General features: G+C 36.8%; 1 protein-coding gene and 1 pseudogene across 3 annotated transcripts in view; both read left to right on the top strand.

Moving 5' to 3' along the window:
* KIF16B (kinesin family member 16B) overlaps window positions 1-23,719 on the top strand; it is a 131,314-nt gene that overhangs the window by 82,612 nt on the left and 24,983 nt on the right. For 2 of the 3 annotated variants that reach the window (XM_066316505.1, XM_066316508.1), the window contains 4 exons: window positions 307-412; window positions 943-993; window positions 7,927-8,049; window positions 12,866-12,955. In XM_066316505.1, coding sequence (XP_066172602.1) covers window positions 307-412; window positions 943-993; window positions 7,927-8,049; window positions 12,866-12,955 — 370 coding nt within the window. Of the gene's footprint in view, window positions 1-306; window positions 413-942; window positions 994-7,879; window positions 7,898-7,926; window positions 8,050-12,865; window positions 12,956-23,719 lie in introns of those variants that run through there. The other variant, XM_066316509.1, reaches the window with a different exon arrangement.
* Window positions 3,064-4,373, top strand: LOC136359808 (uncharacterized; annotated as a pseudogene).

The raw sequence follows: 23,719 nt of genomic DNA on the forward strand, positions 1-23,719 counted from the left end.
CTGTAGGCTGAAAGGTTTTAAACAGTTTTTGAGTTGATAGTTACTTGTCTATATGGGTTTGCTTCATATACACTGAAGGCCACAAAGTAAATTTAATTGTCTTAAACCTTTATTAAAGACACTCATTCAAAAGTCAGTGTTCCTTTCTTAAGGAGGGATAAAACTGGTCTGACATTAAGCCTCCCAATTAAGAGCTGTGTAGTACTTAGCGTTAAAGGCATTTCAAAGAGCCTTTTAGTCTCTCTTGATTTTTATGTAAAAGACACTGTTTTTCCATACACACACACACTTTTCTGTACCTTAAAGGATAAATGCCTTCATTGAACAAGAAGTGCAGAGAAGGCTCCAGAATATTCATCAGAAAGCTGAGGATGATCATGTCAGTGCTTCCTGGTCTACAGAAAGTTTCAAGGTGAGCAGAAATGGGTGGGACATCCTCACCTTCAATGGACCATGTGTAAGCACTGATTTTGTTTTGTCATTCAGTATTTTCATGTTTTCCTGTGTTTACTTACTTTTAATTTACCAAAAAGTGTAAACAGTAAATGAGATATAATATCAGTTTTTAAATTTTAATCATATTTTTATTTCCGGGGCTTTTTTTGTTGTATTCTGGGGTTTGTTTGTTTGTTTTTGCAGGAAAGAGTGTGCAAATAGCAATAAGAAGTCTGCAGATAAAATAAAGTCTTCATTTTATGTCAGAAAAATTTAATTGATGAAAATTAATGTGAATTTCATACTTGCAAACAAATGCCTATTCAAAAACTGATGATCTGATTGATCCAAAGAGTGGGTTGATTGACTTCTAAGCCACTGGTTTAATAAATATTGATTGTTATTTTTTGTCTATTATAAAGAATGTCTCTTCTCCTGAATACTTTTAAATTAACTTTTACAAGAAAGGCACTTTTTAATAACCTCCTCTACCTTTTTTCTGCTTAGGATAATGAGAGGCATAATAACAGCACTCTTCAACGCAAGTTGAAGTATGAGGTAGGTCATAATTTGTCAGAATGAAATTGTTGTCTTAAATTATGGCATGCCCTGTAATTAAATTTCATAAAGTTTAGCTGCATAATTAGAATTTTGAATTTGCAGTAAGATTAACAGCTAACAGAGGTGGTGGTTCATCTTACCAGCTGGATCAAAGTGATTTTGTTTCAGATTGGACCTAGCTTTTTCTTGTTTGCTGTTAGGATGGCTCTCTCTTCATTGTTTTGCCACGATTCTTAATTTGGAACAGTATCCCTTTCATTATTTTTAGAGCAGAAAAGCATTTAATGAGCATTTAATGATTGTGTGAATTCAGAATACATGTAACATTTTTGACTCACAATGAACTGCTGTAAGGATGTCTATAAGTTAGCAAGAAGGACCAGGCAACTTGTGTGTGTCCTGAAGGATTTGTACATGTATTTAGATATTTTTAAACTGAGGCTTAGACCCCTCCCACCATATTTAGTTGTCTAACTGCTGCTTGAAACACAGTTATTGTCTTGGTGAGTAAATCCTAAATACCTTCATCGATTGAAACTGTAACAATAGGAGGGCTGCAACACCTTGAATTTGTACTTTTATTCACTTTTACACTGTTGTTTCTCAGCTATTTTGTTATTTTCACACTCTCTTGGCTAGTATAGGGTTACTTTTTTGTGCATGTGGGGGAAAAAAATAAGGGCTTATAAGTTTCTGCATTGCCTGTTGACTTTCCTGGGTTTTTTGAGTAAAGCAAATATAAACCAAGTGAAATGGATACTGTTCATAGAAAAGGCAGGGGTGGGTTGGAAAGATCAGCTATTCCTTATTCTGATCTCAGTCACTTCTGATGGGTTTTCTCTCTCTCTAATTTTGAGAGATTGTACTGATTTTGAATGATTGTATAAATCTAATCAAAATCAATCCTCAGTTTAAGGAATGTTCAGGTCAGAAGATTTTACAAAGACATTTTTATTTTCTTCTTTTGGGATTTTTAACAGAAAGGTCAACAGTGGCAGCCACACTATGGCTTTCCATTTCTGTCTAAAGATGGGAATTGTGCTTCTGAGTTGTGTGGAGACAATGCAAGAGTAAGAGACCATAAGAGACAGAAGGTGTATAAGGAGATGCTGGATTTATTTTCCAGTTCTGGAAGACTCTCCTCCCCTCTTACATCAGAGAAGGTGTTTCAGAATGAAAAGAGTAACTCAGAGCAGGAGAGCTTTGCTTGTCATTGTGACATTAAAAGTATTTTAATTCATTTTAAAAGTACTAATACTTTAAAGAGTAAGAACGTTCCATATCAGAATGTTTTATCTTACTTCTTTACATTGTTCTGACTTTAATAATGTGGCTTATTCACTCCACAAGGTTGGAAATTTCAATCATTTTGATGATAAAATAATTACTTCTCCAGATGGTGACAGCTCAAGAACTGAATCTGATTGTTCCCACTTGAAACAGATGTCTCCTGCAGGATCTTTAATGGGTGCTAATGAGCAAACTGGCTTTAGCATATTGTGCCTTCTCTTTTCTCAGTCTAATGTGTGTTCTGAAACAAAAACTTATAAAAATAACAACCTGTTAAAGACAGTGCAACTGATAGTTGAAGGCCAGTCTAGTAGTTCTCAGCTTCCAACACTCAATGCAGAGCTGCCCTTGGTCTGAGCTGCATGGTCTCTCCTGGGGCTGGGCCCCTCCTAGGAAGTGATCTTGGCAACAGTGGCTGGAGTACGCTGGGGAGAGGGAACAGCTATAGGATTTTCTTGTGGGGTTTCCCCCTTTCCTGTGTTCAGCAGCCGGGATGGAGCACACTGTCCTCCCTTCCCTCTGCCTGGAGTCTGGCAATGGCAGGGCCAGGCCCAGGGCCAGCCCCGACCCCTGTCACCTGTCCTGAGGCTTCCCTGGAATTCTGTTTTTAACATGTGCATCCCCAGAGACGTGTCAGCTTTCTGCTGGTTTAACCAGGTAGCAGTATTCAACCCTGGTCACTGATTGGGTTTTGCTAAAACTTCCTTGACAAAATCGCTTCCTGACAAAACCACCACAGTAAGAAATTTGCAAGTAAATGTGTTCCTCAAGTCAGGCATGAGTCAAGACCTATCCCGTGCTAGTGATGGTGCTAAAGCTCATACTGAAAATCTTCAGCCTGAATCCCCCATGCAAGAGGCTGTCACAATGTGCATAGGGAGGGAGATCTCTGATGCCTTTGTGAGAAAGCCTCCTGAAGATTTACCTGCCATTGGATAAACAAAGAGCTAGAAGACAGTTTAGTGCTATGGCACTAAACAATCTAGTATTAATACGTCTTTCTGAAACTTTAGGTCTATTCTCTGGAAGAAGTTCTGGATTTTTTCATCTGTGCTTTACCTTAAATTTCTGTTAGGATGGAGGAGTTGAAAGGTATCTGTTGGTTTGCTGTTGGCAGTTGCAGAAAACTGGACCCAGAACCTGCTTGCCTGCCTTTGTTCAGTTCCATTCTGTACGTTGTTGTTTTATCAGCTGAACAAGGCACCTTCCAGAGTTCCTTGGCAGTGTTTCATGAGGTTCCTGTTGGCACTATATAGGAGATTCAAGCTGGCTTTGCTGGACAGAATATTCGACTTCTGTGTTCTGCTGAAGATGGTTTACTCACAATATTTACCTATAACAAACACTTCACTCAAAGGATTTGCAGCGACATAATGAGAATTTTGATTGTTACGGTTTGATTGTTTGGATGATGATGTTTATTTAAAACACCAACTCTTGAAAAACAATGTGATGCAGATTTCACTGGACTGAACTTCAGATATAGATGAAGTAATTCTTTCAAAATGGAATATGATTGTCCTGTAAATTTCAAAATGAGTTAGCTGACCTGGTTTACTTACTCTATGAAAATATGGGAAGTATTAAACCTTCATTAAGTGACTTTTACATCAGTGAAAGTACACTGTGCTAAGCAGATTATGTATAGGAGTCTTGTTCTTACAACTGCTCATGTAGGTCTCTGAAAGGACAATAATGTCTTTTTATCTGCACCTAGCATTTTGGATGCTTCATGCTAGCGATCACAATTGGACAGCCTTTGGTTGTAGGATTTGAATTTTATCCATTGTGCAGTTTTGCCAAACAAAGATAAGTGCACAAAATTTGAGCTTTCTAAAAGGAGCAAGGTTGGACCTGATTCAGGAATTGGTTCTTCTAAAAACTGTGAAAAAGAAATAAATACTCAGCTGACAGTCATCCCATCAAATCTTCAAAACAATTTGCATATCCCTATGGAAATCTGGAAATTAACATTCAGTTCAAGTGAAGAAGCCATTTGGCTAATTATGCATTTGACTAGGTGTTGAAATCCAAATACGTTTAGATACATTCAAAATAAAAGGCTAATAAAGAATTGATAAAATCCTTCCCCACCCCCTTCCGGGTTTGTTTTTTTTTTTTTTTTTTTTTTTTTTTTTTTTTTTTTTTTTTTTTTTTTTTTTTTTGTTGTTGTTGTTGTTGTTGTTGTTGTTGTTGTTGTTGTTGTTGTTGATGTTGTTTTTGTTTTGTTTTTTGTTTTTTTAATAAATATAGAAAAAGGACCTTTGAGCTCTACCAAGTCTGGGAATACCCCAGACTGTGTGCACACATCTAAGCAATAATAATTATTAATTGAGTGCTTGCATTTTGTACATCTCTGATACACTGTACATACAATTTTTTGGGAAAGTGAGGAAATTAAATGCTTCTATGTTATATGGTAGGTGGATGAAAACTGTAATTACAACTCTGTCTTACAGTTTCCATTTTGGCTGCGTTTTCTAGCTCTTGCCATATACTATCTATCTTCATTAATGTCTTCTCTATTCCTCCTTGATTGTCTTTTTCTTGATCTTTTTTATTATCCTTGTTTTTCATGCTCCTCATTTACTTCATGCCCTTGATCTCAGAATTTCAAAACATCTGCAGATTTTTTAATCTTATTTTCACTGCATGCTCTTACAGATGTTTACAGCTTTTATAGATGCAATTTTGGGAATATTAGCTTTGACAATTCTCTTCTTTGTCAGACTTTTACATTTAAGGTTTATTGCACTTTCATATCAGAATTTGTCACGAGTGCAAAAGGAGTTGTGCTTTAAATAGCATTTCAACCTTTGGTCATGCTACTGTGGCAGGACAGATGTTTTGGGGTCTATCATCTGTGTGCACATTTGTCATGCCCCAAGTAGGTTGTTGACAACTGAGGACACTGCCTGACAGATGGAGTGAGTTTAACTCTGGAGTTCTGCCCACGTAATGTGCTTGGCCCTTACTTTCATCATTCTCTGCTTGCTTACTGATGGGGTTGTTGATGCTGTAAGGCTGCATCTCTTATATTTTTTTATTAAATCCCAAGAAAAAAATGGAGATATTGGACAGTAGCAGAATATTTCTATTAGTCAAGGCTTCCCTCTAGCTTAGGACAAGGGGTATTTTACCTGTTACCCTTGTCGGATGTTTGAATAATAAATGAGTTGTCTCCTCTCTTTTGTTTCTTCCCTTGTAAGGGGAGCTGAATATCTTTTGAATCCTGTTGCTTGAATATGCCATCTGCCTTGTTTGAGGAAGATGGTTCTTGGCAGAAAAAGCAGTGGTATCTAATCTGAAATTCTGAGTTCTGTAAGCATATTGCCAAGCAGAGGTGAAATCTACTAGACAGAGTTAGACTCCAGTCTCTCTCCTAGTATAAGAACATTTCCCATTTGTTTTTACCATATGTTAGGATGTGATAATGTAACTCGCATGGGATTTACAAAGAAATAGCTTGCGTTGGGTAGGGGAGTTATGTCGAAGGATGAACACTTGTTTGGATAGAGAATTATGGAGGGTTTTATCATTACATTTGCTCAAAAATATGTCATGTTATTTTGAGGTATTGTGGGGTTTTTTTTTACAAAGAATGTGTATGCAAATGAGTAGACAGAGTAGTATCATCATGTCAGTCCTGCTCAGGAGTAGCTCCCTCAGTGACATCACCATGGCATTCCTCCTGGGCATTGCTCAAAGTCAGCACTGAGTGGCACTATCAGAGAGGACTGATCAAGGTTGTTAAAGGAAATCAGTTTCTGCAACCAATTTCTTTTCTGATTATACTCCAAAGTTAAGTGTTTGTGCATCTTGTGTTTCCCAATAATGCTTTTTCTATTCTGTGCTTTTTAAAAAATCTAACTCAGTCAATACCTGCATCTCCATGAAAAGGAACTTCATAGCAGTATATTTCGTTCTAATATTTCTACTATTTTTACTGTGTAAAGTAAACATAAAGATCATTGTGTATTGATATCAAAGCATTATTTATGGTATTAGGGCACATTTTCCACAACATTTTGTGTTCGAGATTGTTTTCCTCTCTATTAGCTGTTTGTAATAGTTCTCTGAAAATGACCGCTAATAAATTACCTGTTGACAGAGGTAGCTTTAAGAGTGACTTTATGGTTTTATTGCTGTTTTAAAACAGATGCTGTTGTTTTCAGGGGAATGAATTTCTCTTTTCCCCCAAGGAAAGAGCAGCTTACATTTCAGTGCTCCAGAAATGAGTTTTAGCTGAAAAGCCAAACGTGGGCAGTAATTACAGAAGAGCAAAATGGACAGGAGACAACATTTGTTGTGATAACAAAGGTCGCCAAAAATGTTTTTCCATTCAAACATAGACATTTTTTATGGTTTCCTAACATAAAAGAAAACATTTGTGGTAAATACAGTTTAGATTAACTCAGTGGAACAAAAATTCACTTTCATTGCATTTTCTTTTTCACCCTTATTAATGCTAATGTTAAGGGAAATTACATTGTCTTTTATAATTGACTGGCAATGAAATAACAGCCTCCTCTTCTTGAGAGCCATGATGTTAAAAGGCTCTCTGTAACAGGCAGAGGTGTTTATGAATGAGTTTGAAATTCTTCTCCAGCTCCTACACAGTCTCATGTGTACTGGAAGTCACCAGGAGCTGCTACAGGAAGATGAATGTTGAGAATACAGTTACAGTTCAAGTGATGGATAGCAGTGCTAAATACAAATATATAACTTAGTCATAACTTCAAAGTGATCGTTTTTCAATCTTTTTGGTTGTTAACTTGTATTTGTCATGCTGCTCTTATTTTTTAAAGTGCCAGTTCATTAAGGTTTTCAGACCAAATATGTTCAATGGAGCAAGTAGAGGACTTTCTTAAAGGCAGTTTCTGTGCTTTTTCACTCTAAATGCTTATGCTACTTTTGGGGCACAGTGACTGCAAAGCATTAATCTTTTCAGTTGCAAAAATGTTTTCTTTTTGACATAATTTTTGACATAATTTCAGAGTTACCTATTCCGTCTGGCTGTCAGAGGAATGAGCTCTCATTGGAAATAAAATTTTACATTATTTTGTCCAGACTGTGCTGATTTATCATAGCTTAGTTTCCTGGGATTCAGATATGATTAAAAAAAAAATAGTAGGAAACTGTTCTGACAGTGGATTGCTTATTTAATTATAAAACGGGTTTGAACTGCTAAAGTTTAAGAGCTTTTTGAATTGCCTAGACCCCTGTAGCTTTGCATGATATTGTAAATGTTTTTTTATAAAAGATAGGCATGTACAAAAATTCGAGTTAGCTGTGAAAGCTTGATTAATATACTGATTTTGTGAAAGGGAGGTAATTGTCTTCTGCTTTCCCTTCTTTTTGATATCTAAGCTGAAAAATGCCTTTTCAAATAAAGGAATATTTTTTAATACACTTCACTTCCATTTTTGTATGCATAAAAATATGCTAGGGTTTGCTTATAGGACAAGGTCCCCTTTATTTTCAAAGAATTCCTTCATTTTAGAAGTAATTTCTGCTTCCTTTTTTCCTGCTCCTCTGACCAAGAACATTTTCTCATTTTCAGTGAAGTTCTTTTCTTTTCTTCCTTATGTAGTGATTTTGGTTTTCCTTTCTTCTCCTTATTTGGTATGTACATGAAAGCGGATGGTCTGTCGTTCACTGGGAGCAAATCCAGACGACCTGAAGGACCCCATTAAAATTAGTATTCCACGGTATGTCCTGTGTGGGCAGGGAAAGGATGAACACTATGAGTTTGAAATCAAGGTAAGTGCTTATCATTCGCTTTTCTTTCGTGCTTTTGTTCCACTAAGTGCAATTTTTGGTTCTCTTTCTCTTACAGAGTGGCCTCAATGTTGTTAATTTAGAGAGGTGAGAAGAATGCACAGTGTAGGACACTATAAAGACAAGTATTTTCCAAGTGGGTTGCTTGTGCAGAGGAGGCTTAGTGGCCAAACTCTTGGGGTGAGCAGTTCCAGAGCCAATGTCAGTTCAATTTGAAGAGTTCCAGAGATGAGGATTAAATTCATATTGGTTAAATTCATATTGGTTATTGAGATGCAAGTGTCAGGTATAGAAAAGGCCTAGACTTGAAATATTTACCTGAAAACTGAAAGCATTATTAAAGTATTTTGCACATATGCATGACAAAGGCTTGATTCCTTTCAGGCTCTCTTTATTGTTCTTATTCTTCCCACTGCATTTCCAAGGTGTTGCTTCTCTGAACTCTTGGTTGATTTTCTGCATAGAAATGCTGGGGGGGGGGGGGGGGTGGGGAAAGCATATTAATTTTGTTGCCTCTGGTACACAGCCAGTGTTTTTTAAAGCAGGATCTAAAGTCTAATTGGAAATGTGTTCTCAGTGTGTGTGGACATGTGTGGCATAACTGGTGTACATGGCATCAGAGACAGAACTGGCAGCTTCCTTTACTAAATGTGCTGCCAGATGCTTTGTTAGCTGCTGTGAGGTGGAGGAGTGACCTTCCTCACAGTGTAAAGGAACATTTTTGAACTGTCCTCTCTTTTAAAAAGGTTTTTATTAAGATAGACAGTCTTAGCTTTGTTTGTGCTAATTAAATTTTCATTTTGAAACATACCATGCCAGTTGTGGCTGGAATACTTCCTTTTGCCTGTTGGACTTTGTTTTTCTCGGGTGAAAGCCCAGAGCCCAGAGCCAGGGAGATGCTGAAAGATGAGTAAATGCACATCAAACTTCCTCGAGGACTCTTCTACTGAATTTTCAACACATGAGATTTACTAGACTAGGTAATGATTAGTGAAGATGGCTATAGTAAAAAGGTAGCTTCTGTCCTGAATATGTTGATGGATTTCTTTTCCAAGTATTTTCCCTTCATCGGTAAAACCCATGTAAGCCTCTACAAGGTCTTAGCATGAGGGAGCAGTTGAAAGAGTATGTGCAGTTTGGCAGGTTTGGGGATGTTTCTTGCAGTCATTCCCTCACTTGAATCAATCAACTGCTAATGGTTTTTCCTTTCCCTCCAGGTCTCTGTGTTACAGTGGATTGCTTCTGCTGTAGTCAGTATTTAGCTCCATGCTACAATCCACACACCTTCCACAAACTTGTCTCTTTTAAACCTTTTCCATGTAGAGCTCCCAGCTCTACTTTGATCTGTATTAATCTTCAGAAGCTCCTACAGTTATTCTATAGAAAATTAAAACACGTGGAATCGTGGGTTTGTGGTCTTTTTGCCTTAAAAATCAGGAAAATGTGGCAGGGGATGGAGATTAAATGTAGGTATTCATTTAACCTCTTTCTCATAGGTCAGAATACCATGTCAGTTGTCAAAATAATTCCTGATTTCAACCTTACTTCACTTAGTTTATTTTCAGGTCATCTGAAATATATGTCAGTTGTGGGAAAGGACTGAGATGTTGCTAGTCTCATTTCCTTTGCTAGGCCCTAAATAAGCTTTCTTCAGCAAGGTTCCTCTTGCTTTTGGGAAAATGGGTAGCTGACCTATCTGCATATCAGAGCACTTTGGAACCTGACAAAGTGCCAAGTGATGGTTGAGTTGAATTTTAAGACAGTCCCCAAAACTGGGAATCCTGGGTATCTCAGAGGTCTTTTCTTCAACAGATGTTTCTAGTCATTGTGTTTGTAGTTAAATCCTGCACATTATTATATAGAGGAACAAATACAATGAATTTCTGAATATAACAAATACATAAATTCCTTCTTGTGACATGCAGTAGTAAAGATTATTTTGTTTTTATGCCAGAAGAGAGAGAATGTGCTCCACTTTCCTTGGCAGCTTCATGGTCAATTCATAAGTGTTTCAACCCTAACATACTATCAACAGTATTTTGTTTTAGTGCAGGTTCAGCACATTTTTGATACAGACATGTATGGGAATAGGCCAGCAGGATGTTCTATCCACTCAGGTTCTTTCATTGGATACAGATCCTAATTAAAGATGTTGAGTGAGTCCCACAAGAACTGACTGCAGAGAATTCAAAACAGGAAGAAACTGATTATTTATTAGAGCTAAGACAGCAGCTTCTTTTGCAGCAGGAATATGTCATGGAGCTGTTTGTGTTAGTCTGCTATTAAGTATTCTGTATGAATCAATTGATTCATTTCCAAAAAAGCTTCCATTTGAGTGACAGTTTTATGTGTTGTCTTTAAAGACATGATGAAACAGTAATAGCTTAATCAGGTCTAAATATATTTATGTTAGAGCTGAATTAGTATGCCAGAGAACTATTCTTGTATTCTCCCCTTCCTTTCATGTTGTATCAGGATATTCAGACAAGGCTGTGCTAGAAACAGCGTGGGAAGAGCTTTTGCATCAATAAAACCAGAGGCATCTGTTATGACAGTGCCCGTGGTTGCAGAGAGTTGGCAGAAGGAGCAGCAAGGCAGCAGGGAAGGTGGAACTCCAGCCCTCATAAAGACACACGGGGTCTCCTGAGAGCAGGTGATGGAAACAAAGTCTGGAATCAAGCAGGGATCCTCTGACAATAGTGAAAGCTGTAGATAAGCCTTCTCATTATTAATCTTCTCCTCATTGGTCTGAGTTTATTCTTTTTATTTATCTTTCAAAACTGGTTTTCTTGTGTTTCAAAGCCTTTTAGTGGTGTCTGACAAGTACTCTGTAAGAAAAGATCCAGGTGGATGCAGTCTCAAGCGTGCTTTCTTCCAGATCCAGTTACATTTCTGTTCAGCCAGATGCTGTGTTGGATTTGCTCACAAAGTGAGCATTTCTAGTTTAAATTTATTTCTGAGTTTGGTGAACTGTTGTCTAAATTTATTTCTGAGTTTGCTGAACTGAGAGGTAATTCTCATTGCTACATAGTTCTTTAAGAAAATGATGCATGCCCTGTAATTGCCTAAATTACTAAAAAGTCTAATATTCTGTCAACCATATCACATTAATACCCTCAATAATAAAATAGAAAAAGGCTGCAGGGAATTCTTAGAAAACTTCTAGCTTTTCAGATGCTGGTTTTGTAGTGTGAGGAACAGTTTCAACAAGGTCCATTTGAAGAAATACGAATTGTCATGATGACTGTGGACAGTTTAATCAACCCAGATAAAGAAATTCAGCATTTCCTGGTTTTTTTTTCTAATTGCTTTCAGAATCAGGTGGAATATTGCTTTTTTCTCCCCCAGCCATGGTGTTACTTCTGTTGCTGTGGGGCAGAAAGTGGACGAGTTTGGTGATGTGCTTTACAGTGGAATTGATTGAAAATGTCTCCTAGGTTATTTTCTATCAGTCATCATGAGGGGAAAAGATAAGGAGACAGGACTGTGATATCTCCTTCCAGATTTATAGGTTTTACATAGGAAATGGTGCCTTTGAGTGAGAAAAACAAAACAACCCACAATTCTGAGGCAAATCTAGGATCACAGCAATGCCTAGGTAAGAATATTCCAAAATCTGTCTTGCAGATATACTTAACTATGATTTCTGTTCTGAAGAAAATACTTTAAACTGTATTAGCAAATTATGTAAAAAGCAAAGGGCTTTTCAGAATTGCTTTGCTTGTTGTTCAAAACATCTGCAAATGTCCTTGTCCCATTCCTACTGAGGGTTTAGTCTGTCATACAGCTTTTTTTAAATGGGGGAAGATAATCCCAACCCAGACTTGTTGGATCAGTTGTAGGAGTAAAAGGCCACGTTTTATAAAGAAATGCTATTGCCATGCCAGGTGCAATGTAATTCTCCTTATACAAGTGAAGTTTGAGTCTGTCTGCTCTAATAACATTATTTCTGTGCTTTGGGGCTCAGTTAAGACTTTGTTTAGCATTGAAATTTGTTTTTCAATCGTACCAGCAATTTAAACACACATATATATAATGGAACACTTTTTTATGATCCACTTAGAAATGTCCTTAATTAATGTCACCTAATTTCAGATAGTGTTTAGTATCACTTCTAGTGAGAATTTTGCAAGTAGCTGATGGTAAGGTTGGTTTGCCCTCCCTCTTTGCTCCTGTTATGCATTCTGTTCACAAGAGTAATTAATTATGTTAATTTTAAGAAAACTTCCTATATAAGTGGAATGTTCATCACCATTTTGAAGGCACAGACCAAGAGTGTCTTAAGGGAATATCTTCTACTAAAAGCTGGTATAATATTTTACCCTACAAACTGGAATCCTATTCTATGTGGCAATGAACTCTGCACGTCCAAGAAATATGTATTTATTAGTTTTCAGTATCTGTGTATAAGAATATACAGTTCTGTGAATATTTTGAGAGGTTGCACTATACTTATTCTTGGTGATATTTATTAATTAATGGAACACCCACTGATTGTAATACTGAGAGTCAAATAACTGCACCAAGAAGTGATTGGGGATTGGGAATGTTTTCATGTGTTTAGAGTCTTGTCAAACCATTGTGGAATAAATGCATTCAGGTGGTTTTCACTTTGCAGTCAGCGCTCCTTATTAAATACAGTTCTGTCACTGAAATGAAAGAAAAATTAAGTAAACTTATAAAAGTTTTTGGATTTAAGACAGCAGAGAACTGGCCATTTTAATCTTATGACCTTGTATACTGCATGGGTTTAGTGTTTAGTGGGTTTACTTGTGTTTCTCCTTTTTGTGTGCTCTAGATAACAGTCCTGGATGAGACATGGACAGTGTTTCGGCGGTACAGTCGTTTTCGGGAATTGCATAAAACTTTAAAACTGAAGTACCCAGAGGTAAGTTTTGGTAAAACTTCTTTTACAGAAAATGTTACAGACTTGAAGAAAAAGTGGTCTGAAATACGTTTACTCCAGGGAGGTGATTTCAGACAGCCAGCAAATTTCACCAACACAGTTCCTGCCTGAACAATCTAGTGACCTTCTGTAATGGAGTGGCTGTATCAGTGCACATGGGAAGAGCTGTGAGTGTCACCTCTTCTTATCTGTAAGGCCTTTCACATGGTGTCTTGGTTTGAGACAGTTAAAAGAGATGGGCATTCCGAAACGAGTAACCTTCCCCTTCATTCCAACCAATCCCTTGCCACCGATAAAGGAGTGACATACAAGTAGACGTAAGTGAAAAAATAACACATTACTAACAAACAGAATGCCAACAACAGGCGAGGGAAAAAAGGTCAATAATTTCTAGATACCAAACTGTGAAAAACTCACAACCCCACTGGAACAAAGAGAGACCCAAAATGCCAGAGATAGCCTTTCCTGAGATGACACAACGCCTCAAGCTTGTAGGACAAAGGGACAAGATATCATCACATCCCTCTTGGGAAGGCAGGAGCTTTACTGAGCAGTTCTAGCAGCAGATGATTTGCCAGCTCATGTGGCATTTGCCTGCAAAATGAAAAGTTGATCTGATCACTTTGGAGACTGGGCATTCAGGATGAGGAGCTGTGCTTGGTGGAGCTTTAGTTCATTGGAGTGAGCGTTTATGGAATTACAGTTTTTAGTTCTCACATGTAAGTTCTAATTATTAACATTTTTCTTCCTTCCTGCATGTTCCCTTGGATATTAGAAGAAATAAATCATTCAGGCAATGAAAGTGCCCCTGATTTGAGAGTTAGGACAAGTAAAGAAGCTTGGGCCATATATTCATGGGCAGTATATTAAAAAATATGAATATGTTCAAGAAGGAGAGACATGCAATAGTGTGCACATGCTTTCTTGGTCTTTGTTAACATATACTTTAAGCTAAAAATAAAGTGAGCATGGAACAGACCTTGAGTCTGAGGCTCAAGATGGTGGACATATCAACACAGTATGAAAACCAGAAATGGAAACTACTGTGCACCAAGTATCTAAGAAAAAGTTTAAAAAAGAAGGAGGAGACAGAGAGAGAAAATAAAATTGTCATCTTTTTTAAATGATAGAATTTTTTAAGGTAAAATGAGTTTTTAATGGGAAATTGAATTTTTCTCTGTACAGAAATGCTTTAAAAATATTACTTGTGAACATCAGTGCCATATTTTTATTTGAATAAATTGCCATTTCCTCTTGGAAGTTAGACTCTGTTAACAGGAATATCCTAATTGCATCTAACTCTAGAAAAAGGAGCAGGCAGTCATCCAGTTGACATGGAAAAGGGCCACCTGAATCCCTGTGCAGACTGATTTTCCTCATTTAGGAAAATGTGCTAGATTAGTTTTCTTCAGGGTTGGTTATTGGTCCTGACAGTACATTGGGGAACAACTGAATTCTTTAAGAGTTGCATCAGAGGGAGATCAGCTTCATTCTTGTAGGTAGTAATTAGATTCAGGAAGAATCTGATGTTCTTAAAGCCACGGTTAAAATGACCTGTGTGCTGCAGCATATTAATTCCACCTTTTTGAATCAAGCATTTGTGACTGACAGTACAAATTCAGGCTTTTTTTTTTTTTTTTTTGTGTTACAGAAGGAAGTGGGGTTTTTTTATTCTTATTTATTTGCTTGTTTTGAAGAACCATGACAACATGAGTAGTATTATTAGGTCAAAATAAAGTCCAGCATACAAGAGTGTACAACAGGAGAAGATCCCAGTCTAGAGAACAGGTACATAGTTAGCTTCATCTTGGAGTCTTCCCAGCTGAAGTTTCATTGTCATTAACAAATCATAGTTAATATTTTTCCTGTGGATTTTATCTGTATTTTAAGTTCTCTACACTACTCACTTTATAAGTATCTTATAGAGGAAAATTTCTCTTGCAGTTTCTTTTCTTTTATCTTCTTTTTCTTTATTTTTTCTTCTGTGGTTTTGCTTGCAAGGTCAATACCTTTGCTAGTTTAATGTGCCAGTTTGTTCCTTATTGATCCTTCTGTGTTGCCATGTTTGTGTCTTAGGTAAACTTACTGAGATTCACATCTAATGCATTAACAAAATTACTGGTTTAGTTACGCCAAAACCTAAGTGTCTAATTTCCATGTAGGAAACACATGATATTTTTATTAAGCTATTATCTGTTCCTTTTTGAAGAAGTTTCCTAAGTCACTGCATATACCAAGTCTTACAAGCTTGCCAATAGGATCTTTTTCTAGCCTTGACTGAGCTTTCATTTGACAACAACTTTCACTAAATTATCAGAGAGGTTCAAATATGGTCATGTTTGGTAAATTTAAGCATGCTAAAGATTAGGAGAAGCAAGGTAAGCATTTGATCGTGTCAGCTATTGGTTTTAGATAGGTATTGGCCTGTGAGTACCTGTTCTGGAAACCCTTGCAGCACCAGTGATGTCTTCTCTGTTTTACACAGTTCAGGCTTTTGTGTTATGTCCATTCCTGCTTTGAGACATGGAACACCACAAGGGAATGGCAGGAGACCTATATAATACGCAGTGGGTTTCTTGTACTCATCAGCATTTCTACAAACTACTGTGTCCTTGTTTATCAGAGGGGAAGAGCGTGTTGTGATGGATGAAACACAAAATACTGTGTGCTGCAGAAGATTTGGCATTTGTTTTTCTTTGAAGGAATTTCATTAACAGTATTGCATATGTGAATGATTAATGGCTTTCCATATTTTTACCTTTATTTAAAATAGCTTTAATTCATTATAATTTTGGATTAGTTTTGCAGTGTGAATAGCAGTTCAGTTTGTTTGGTAAATCAAAACTCATCTGTCTGCTTCTGCTCCTCTGTCATTGAACTAATTTAGGTTTCACCATGATGCTAAAATGCATTTTAATACCAAACTTGGCAGAGTTGTGTCTTCAGTCACTATGTATTATTCCAAAGAAACTTGATCCTTAAAAGGATCTTATCAGAATCTATCAGAGTTGAATTTTATTTTGCACAGTTCACCTTCCCACTCTAAATTAATATTTATAATGAACAGTGAAAATACTGTGGGCATGTTTAATATATGAGTGTCCTCCTTTTAGAAGTGAACTTTACAGTTCATTAGTTGCTCAGCTCTGAGTTACTATATCAGTATTTTAATAATCTGCTGATCTTGCATTTCATGTTTCTGCCACTGAATTCCCAAAGGGATGTCTTGGCAAAGTGATTTATTGGAAGGCTTAAATAAAAAAGTATCTCTTTCAAAAGCAGAAACTTATCTAATATCTTCTAGTCTTACAAGATGTCATATATATTATATATCTGCACGTTTCTTCTAATGTAATTAAGGGGCTGCTGACAACTGCATATCTAACTAAAATGTGTCACATGCAAATTTTGAAAGACTGAACAAGTTGCAGCAGGGTGAGACTGAGCCAGTGGCAGATCACTGCCAAGGATTTAATAGTGTCTATTTTTGTGGGGGCCTACATGACTGTCATTTGCCCAGCTCCAACTTTCTTACACTGCTAGACTGTTAATGATCATTTTAGTACTTTTGGATTTTTAATTAAGACCATCCTTGGCTTTCAGTTGCAGTAGTCTCTCTAGTGAATGTACTTTTTGGTTTTTGTTAGTCAGAGAAGAGAGTGAATGGACTCTTCATTCTCAGTGGAGAAGTGAGAACTTCCATAATTAGATTCTCCTGCTTTTCCCTGTATCTTCATCTTTTCTTACCAGTTAGTAGTTTTGGAATAGTACCAGAGTGTTGGTTTCTGCAGGAAACTTTCATTTCTCATCTTGCTGCCAGGGAAATCTCACTCTCCTAACACTTTCTCACTCTTCTAACACTTTCTTGTCTCTACCCTCTTTCAAAGGAGAACAGAGAAACAGTTCCTATTTGTCTTTCTCCTAACCAAATCCAAGGTTTATGAAGTCCCTCCTTCATGTGGGAGTCCTTAAGTTCCATTTGCATCTGGGCTTTGTGGGGCTTTCAATGTAGGCTCTACTTACGGACTTCCCTGTCAATCATCTTGAAAACTGTTCCTGTGTGCATCAAAATCTCTACATGTTGTTAGGGAAAGCACCTTCCATAGAGGCATTTTCATTGCTAATAGTGATTTTTTGACTTAAAATATTACAAAATCCCTGGAGAGCTGCCAAGGAGAAGCTACAAGGCATACTTGCATTTATAGATTCATTCATGGGCGTAAAGATATATGTGTGTCCTGTTCAGTGGGAATGCCAAAGCTATTGACTTCTAGCTTGTTTCACAGAATGTAATAATTTCTGTGATATCTGTATTTGATTTATGGAGGTCGGTGTATAAATATATATTTCTGTTTTTTGGAGCTTAGGGCACAAAGGGACTTATAGTTTATAGTTTAAAAATAATTACGGGTCATAACCTGTAAGAATTGCATGAAACTCAAAGAGCATAAAATATTTTTCAGATTTTTCAGAAGTATTGAGTGAATGCTTTCGAAAAAATGTTAAAATCAAAACATTTGTTGCAAGCTTATTTAAAAAACATTTTAAAATATTTTGAAATAGTTCAGATTTTTCAAAATTCAGAAAGTAGTCTGTCTGTTCTTCACCTGAAGTATTTTCCATCTTAGTGAAGAAAGACAAATGTTTGCATTTCAGTGATGGCAATACCTATTTCATCCATACATACTCACAACCCCCCCAACACATAATATGTAATGTTTGCTATTCAAATAGAGCAGACACCAGTTTTTTAATTGTTGAAGTTCATTTTAGACACTTTTCTGTTACTACTTATTGTTCAGGTGTAGTTCAGCTATGTAATGATTAATGAAGAGTCATGAATTGTTTATGGAGCCACCACTGACTGATCTCACTGTCTTTTCCTTTTGACTTTGTACTTCTCTTTTGGGTGACTGCCAGGGAAGGATCTCTGTTTCCTTTTTAAGTGCTCCATACATCTGGTGCTCTTGATAAGTAATAAGTGGAAGAAATCTTCAACATGAACTGCTGGCACAGATAATGGAGAGGGGATGAATTTGAGGTGAAGTCATTAATTTTAGGAGGACATCCTTGGATTCTGGAAGAGATCACTGACAGAGAAATGCAATATTTTAACATGGTTGGTACGAACTTGGGGATTTTTGTTCTTGCCCTCGCCAATAATAGCAAGGATAATTAGGCAATTTCTGTGTACTTATGTAATGATTAAATTATTTTTTAATATCTTATCAGACATGCAGAACTCTCCCTTCCAATGAAGAATGCAAACAGAAATTAAACCAGGAGCGGAGCAATAAGGCAGCAAAGACTTGGGCAGAGTTTGGGCTGAGATCTTGGCTGTCTGACTGCACCAGTTCTGGTTTATAACTCTGAAGCTGTAGAGTTTTATTGAATGCAACGTTTATGTTAATATTCTGGGATCAAGGTACTTGCCTTACAGGGCTGGCAAGCCTGTTGCCATGCAACTAGTGAGCTCCTGGAGCTTTGGAGCTAATCTGGCAGCAGAAGTCAGTAGTTTATTGCATCAGAGCTGGTTGGAATGAAACTGCTAATTTTACCATTGGATTTTTACTGCATTTGTAACTGTATATTTAGTTAGCATGGAAGTTTTAGGTAGTATGCTCCCATTGAATGAAAAATTCTGGACATTTGGATTCTTCTAGTGTTCAGTTTTAAATAGCATAGAGTAGTATATTTGTAAACAATGGAACTTTCGTAAGATGATATTGAAAATTATTTTGTTCTGAAACCTACCTGTGCTTATGCCAAAGTCTTGATCCTGCAATAACTGAAGTCTCAGTCTATTCACAGATTCATTCATTGTTGACATTGATGTTTAGAAACTCTTGAGACCATGAAACAATTTAAGATCAGGGGTTATGTGCATAGAGAGAGAAGGATGTAGCACATAATACTGAACAGGGTTGTACATATCTTGCTGCAAATGCTGTCTCATTATTTTTGAAAGTTCCAGTTTATTTGGATATGGATTCTCACTTCAGGCTCTTTCGTGGAGCCCTATGACCCTTTGTAAGCATAGTTTCTAACAATATTTTAAGTTTTGTCTATTTCTTTGAAAATTTGATCCAGTGAAGAAATAATGTGTTGATTTGTTTTGGCTGAACTGGAAGGATGTTTCTGAGTGTTGGGATATGAAGTAGCAAATTTGGTTTGGGTTGGGGTATTTTTTTCCCAAATAGTCAAGACTAATGTACTGCAGTTTTGCTTTTAAACAATGGTAAAATGTAATAGAACTCACAGATTTAATACAGCAACCATAGGACAAACACCAAGCACCAAGAATGTATAAACAGTCTAAAAGCCTTTTTTTTTTTTTTTTTTTTTAATGGAAATTGTGTATTAGGGCACATGTGAAAGTGAAAATTGTGTGCAATACGGTTATACTTGGAAATAGCAAATGCCATGATGTGTATTCTGGCAGAATTATATGTAAAAAAAACATTTAGAAAATAGTTTTTGAAGTACGAATCCTAAATTAAGGACAGACCTTAATTTTTACTTTCTAGCCTGAGAATTTAGTAACCTTGGTAATATATCTTTCCATAAATATTGAAAGAAAAAAAATTATTATGTTTTAGAACACATATTTGTGTGTAAACCCTTTAATACTATTATATCAGCGTGTGATTATAGCCTTCAGCTTCTTTCAGTACAAATTACAGTAATTATGATATAGTTAATTTTAACATTCATGCTCTTGTCACCCAGAACAGCCAGGAAGTGCATACACAGGAAGCATATTTTGTCACATGCATGTTTCCAGCTCCCATCTTTAATTATGTTATGTTCAGAGCATTCTGCAAGCCTGCAGGTTTATATATGTAGTGCTACCATATCAACCCTGGTTTACCACTCCTTACAGATGGGATTTAAGTGGTAGATCCTTAGAAGCTTCACCCAGCCTTTCTTTCTGCACCATGAGACTGCTGAAATTTTTTAAAAAAATTTTTAGCATATTTCTCAGTACGTCTATCTACAAATGAACAGGATAATTCATTCCAATAAGTAAAGTGTGAAAAGCATCACTGCTAACCATATCATGTAGTTCAGTGAAAGCTTCATTACAGAGAAATTTATTCCAAATGGTATTTATTCCAAATGAATTCATAGTTGCTAACCAAGACTGGAGCATCAGAAGCAACAGCAAACCCTCCAGCGTATTTGCTTCCAGCATAATATGAAATTCTCAATCTATTTCTAGTTGGAAAAGGAAATCAGTGTGTGAATTTCTTGTCACAAAACTGAATCTGAATGTCTAAGAGCCTTGCAAAAACGCAGTTTGGAGATTATTTTGTGTTTGTTGTTGCTTTGGGTGCTAGATTCCTGCAGCAAAATTTTCTTGGCTTGGAACATATGACTGCAGAAATACAGCTATTCTCTATCTCTTCTCCTTTCCTTTATTTTCTCCTGGGGGTGTTGATGAGATCTGGTCGTTTTTTGGTCTTTCCCTAGCAGCAAGTGAAACCTGTGAGCTTCCAAACAGTTCTGAGCTTTCTCAGTCTTCTGAGAAGTTCAGAATGAAAGAAGTTTAATCAAATGCCAGGTTTCACTGATTGTGCTGTGCCAAAGTCTTGTGCATGAGTAACACAGAAACTGAAAAAAAGCATTTGGAGAGATGTGAGTCCATCATCTCATAATTTATGAATTATGAACCGTTTGACAGAAAAATTCTTTTGATTATTTGATAATCTGATTTTCAAGGCTCTGCTCAGTTGCCTACTTGAATTTGCGTAATGTCAAAATATTCATGTTGTTTTATCAGTAAAACAGTTTTGTATGGATAAGAGCTATCTGTGAGAGAGGAATGCCTCTAAGAAGAATTCCTAGACAAGGTAGCTGGAGGTTTAGGTGCTCATTGAGACTGAGCCATTTTTTTAGCTGTTCCTGACTATTGGTTGGCTTGGGGAATGCCTTAGGCTGCAACCCTGTTTCTCTGTTTTCGTGCTGCTTAGTGAAAAGCTGAGGATTGAAGATTTTGCTGGGTTTTTTTTGTTTTTGTTTTTGTTTTTTCTATTATTACCTCCCTTCAGGGGACTTCTGGACATGTACTCCATTAATCATTAGCCATCAATGACAGTCTCACTGCCTTCCAAGGGTTTGTGAGGAACAGCTTGTTCTTGTTGGGTTTGTCAGGAATATGCTGCTAGATTAAGTAGGTCTTTCAAAAGTAGAGTCCTTTCAGATCAGTTGATATAGTGACCCAGCTCAGACTCTAGTTTTTGTGAGAATGCCCTGGTTAATTTTGAACAAGTAGCATAGAGAGTAGCTCTATTATCTAATTATCAGGTTCCAACTGTACTGCCTGTTGTGTTTTTTATTTACGTATTCAGATGGTGTTACTGACACAACCGCACATGTGAAACTGCTGAACTTTATTCACTTTTTAATCTGTAGAATTATACCATGCCTCTCTTGTGCTCCACGAGGCAGCTTTTGAGTAGGATATTTCAGATTTTTTCTCTCTTCGGAACCATCAGGAGAATGAATAGGGAAATAGAGATTGCAGATTTTGCACCACAGTAAGAATATTTAGCTGTTTATTTTGGCATTGCTGTATTCATCAAATGAGAGATTCATAATCTAAATGGGATTGAGATACAGGTGACTCTTATCTGATGCAATCTGCAACACAGGAAAGCTTCTGGAAAAAATTCCCCTTTGTATCTAGTAACAATTGTTCCACATTTTAATATACATTTATGGCTTTTAGTTTCTCTAGAGGAGTAAAAGAGCAGAAGTGCTATGCTGAGCCATGTGCTCCCAAATAAGAAGGGATGTGTTTGCCAGTGACACCAGTGTAGCCCAGGAATGTGTCCTTGCAGCCTGGAAAACCAACAGCATCTAGAGCCCTGTGGGCAGTAGGTGGATATGGGGGAGAGAGTCCAGAGGAAGGTTGGAAAGATGCTCAGAGTGCTGGAGGGTCTATCCCATGAAGATAGACTGAGGGAGCTGCCTGGGGAAGAGAAGAATCTCTTAGAGGAGACCTTAGGCACCTGCAGTACCTAAAGGGGCTCCAGGAGAGATGGAGAGGGACTGGGGACAGGGGCATAGAGTGACAAGACAAGGGGGAATGGCTTTAAATTGACAGAGGGTAGGTTTAGGTTAGATCCTAGGAAGAAATTCTTCTCTGTGAGGTTGGTGAGGCGCTGGCACATGTTGCCTAGGGAAGCTGTGGCTGAATCATCCCCAGAAGTGTTCAAGGCCAGGTTGTGTAGGGCTTGGAGCAACCTGGTCTCATGGAAGGCATCCCTGCCATGGCAGGGAGGTTGGAGTGAGATGGGCTTTAAGGTCCTTCCCAACCCAAACCATTCCATGATTCTAAAACCTACCTTAAGGTTAGCATTTTTACAATCTACTAGAGGCATTCTTTGTTTAAGGTTTTTTTTTAAGTATTAGTTTATCATGTTCCTGCTAGTGATCTTTCAGACTCAATATGGTGAAAATAATACTGTGTTTCTCAGTTAAAAATGACTTAACTTTAGAAGAAAGGAAGAAAACTAATTCCTCTGGCCTGTGCACCTGGTAGTACAGTTACTAAATATATTTCTAAATGCCTTGTTCTATATTCAAGTGAGATCTTCCTGTAAAGCTCTCTTCACTGCTGTATTGTAAATATATTTTTAAAAAAATAAGTAGAAGGGCCTTTTAACCATCTGTCTCTGCAACACAACGTACAGAAAGCTCCATCTTACAAAAGAGAATTCCTGATCTCTCTAGAGAGCCTAAAGCAAGAAAACCCAAGCAAAAAGAAATAATTAGACATGCCTGCATGACAGAAATCAATAAAATACAATCTCTTGTGGTTTAATATGAAAATAAGTACAAAGAAGGGGCTTTCAGGAAAAATACTGAGCTGCAGGTATAGAATTGAAGATGCCAAGAGAAGATTGAAAGCAGAGGATGTTGTCCAGTTTACTGTAGGACATATTTCAGAACCAAAGCCAGGAATAATAGTGTTGGAGGATAAGCTATCTGGCCATGTCTGAAAACCAAAATTCAGTATGAGAATGTTAGTGATGTGAGTGAGAGTGAGATGAGAAAGCACTCTTCTCATGGATGCCAAACTTTGAGACACATTTTTAAAACATTTGATTAATTAATGATTATCTATAATTGATCAAAATGCTGTGAATCATAGAAAGAATTAAAGGTATGATTTTGTTTGGTTATTTTTTTCTCCACTGAATTAATTATATTCTGCCATACTTAACTGTAGATACTACTGGGTATTAATGATGCTTTAATATTTGTGTTGTGCACTGTTGTCAGCAGTGCAGGTACTCTGAATCTGTTTGAGTGTATACTCTAAATTTTCCAGGAAATTTTTAAAATTTCTTTAAAACTTCTGCTAAACACTACATGTCCTATTCTTGTTACGTCTTCAATGTAAAAAATTGAAATAGAACATTAGCAGTATTATAAATCCTTAAATTAATCACTGTACATTCAAAACTAACTCAAATTTTATTTTTAAATCAGGGAATAAATAAGGAGACCTTTACTCTTAAGTTCAGTTTTTTGATAGCACCAGTAATGTAAAGTAATTGCAAATTAATGTGTTGCAGAGTTTTATTTAAATAGGTAGAGCAGCATAATTTCCATTCTGATTGTACCTGAAGGCTCATACGTGCTGTAACTCATTGTAAAGTCACTGTAAAAAACAATGGGAAAAAAAGCATTTTTTTTAGCTTTCTCCTGTTTTCCTGGGTTATTAAAACTTTTGTA

The sequence above is a fragment of the Sylvia atricapilla genome, chromosome 3, assembly GCF_009819655.1.
Source record: "Sylvia atricapilla isolate bSylAtr1 chromosome 3, bSylAtr1.pri, whole genome shotgun sequence".
In the NCBI taxonomy this organism is placed as follows: Eukaryota; Metazoa; Chordata; class Aves; order Passeriformes; family Sylviidae; genus Sylvia; species Sylvia atricapilla.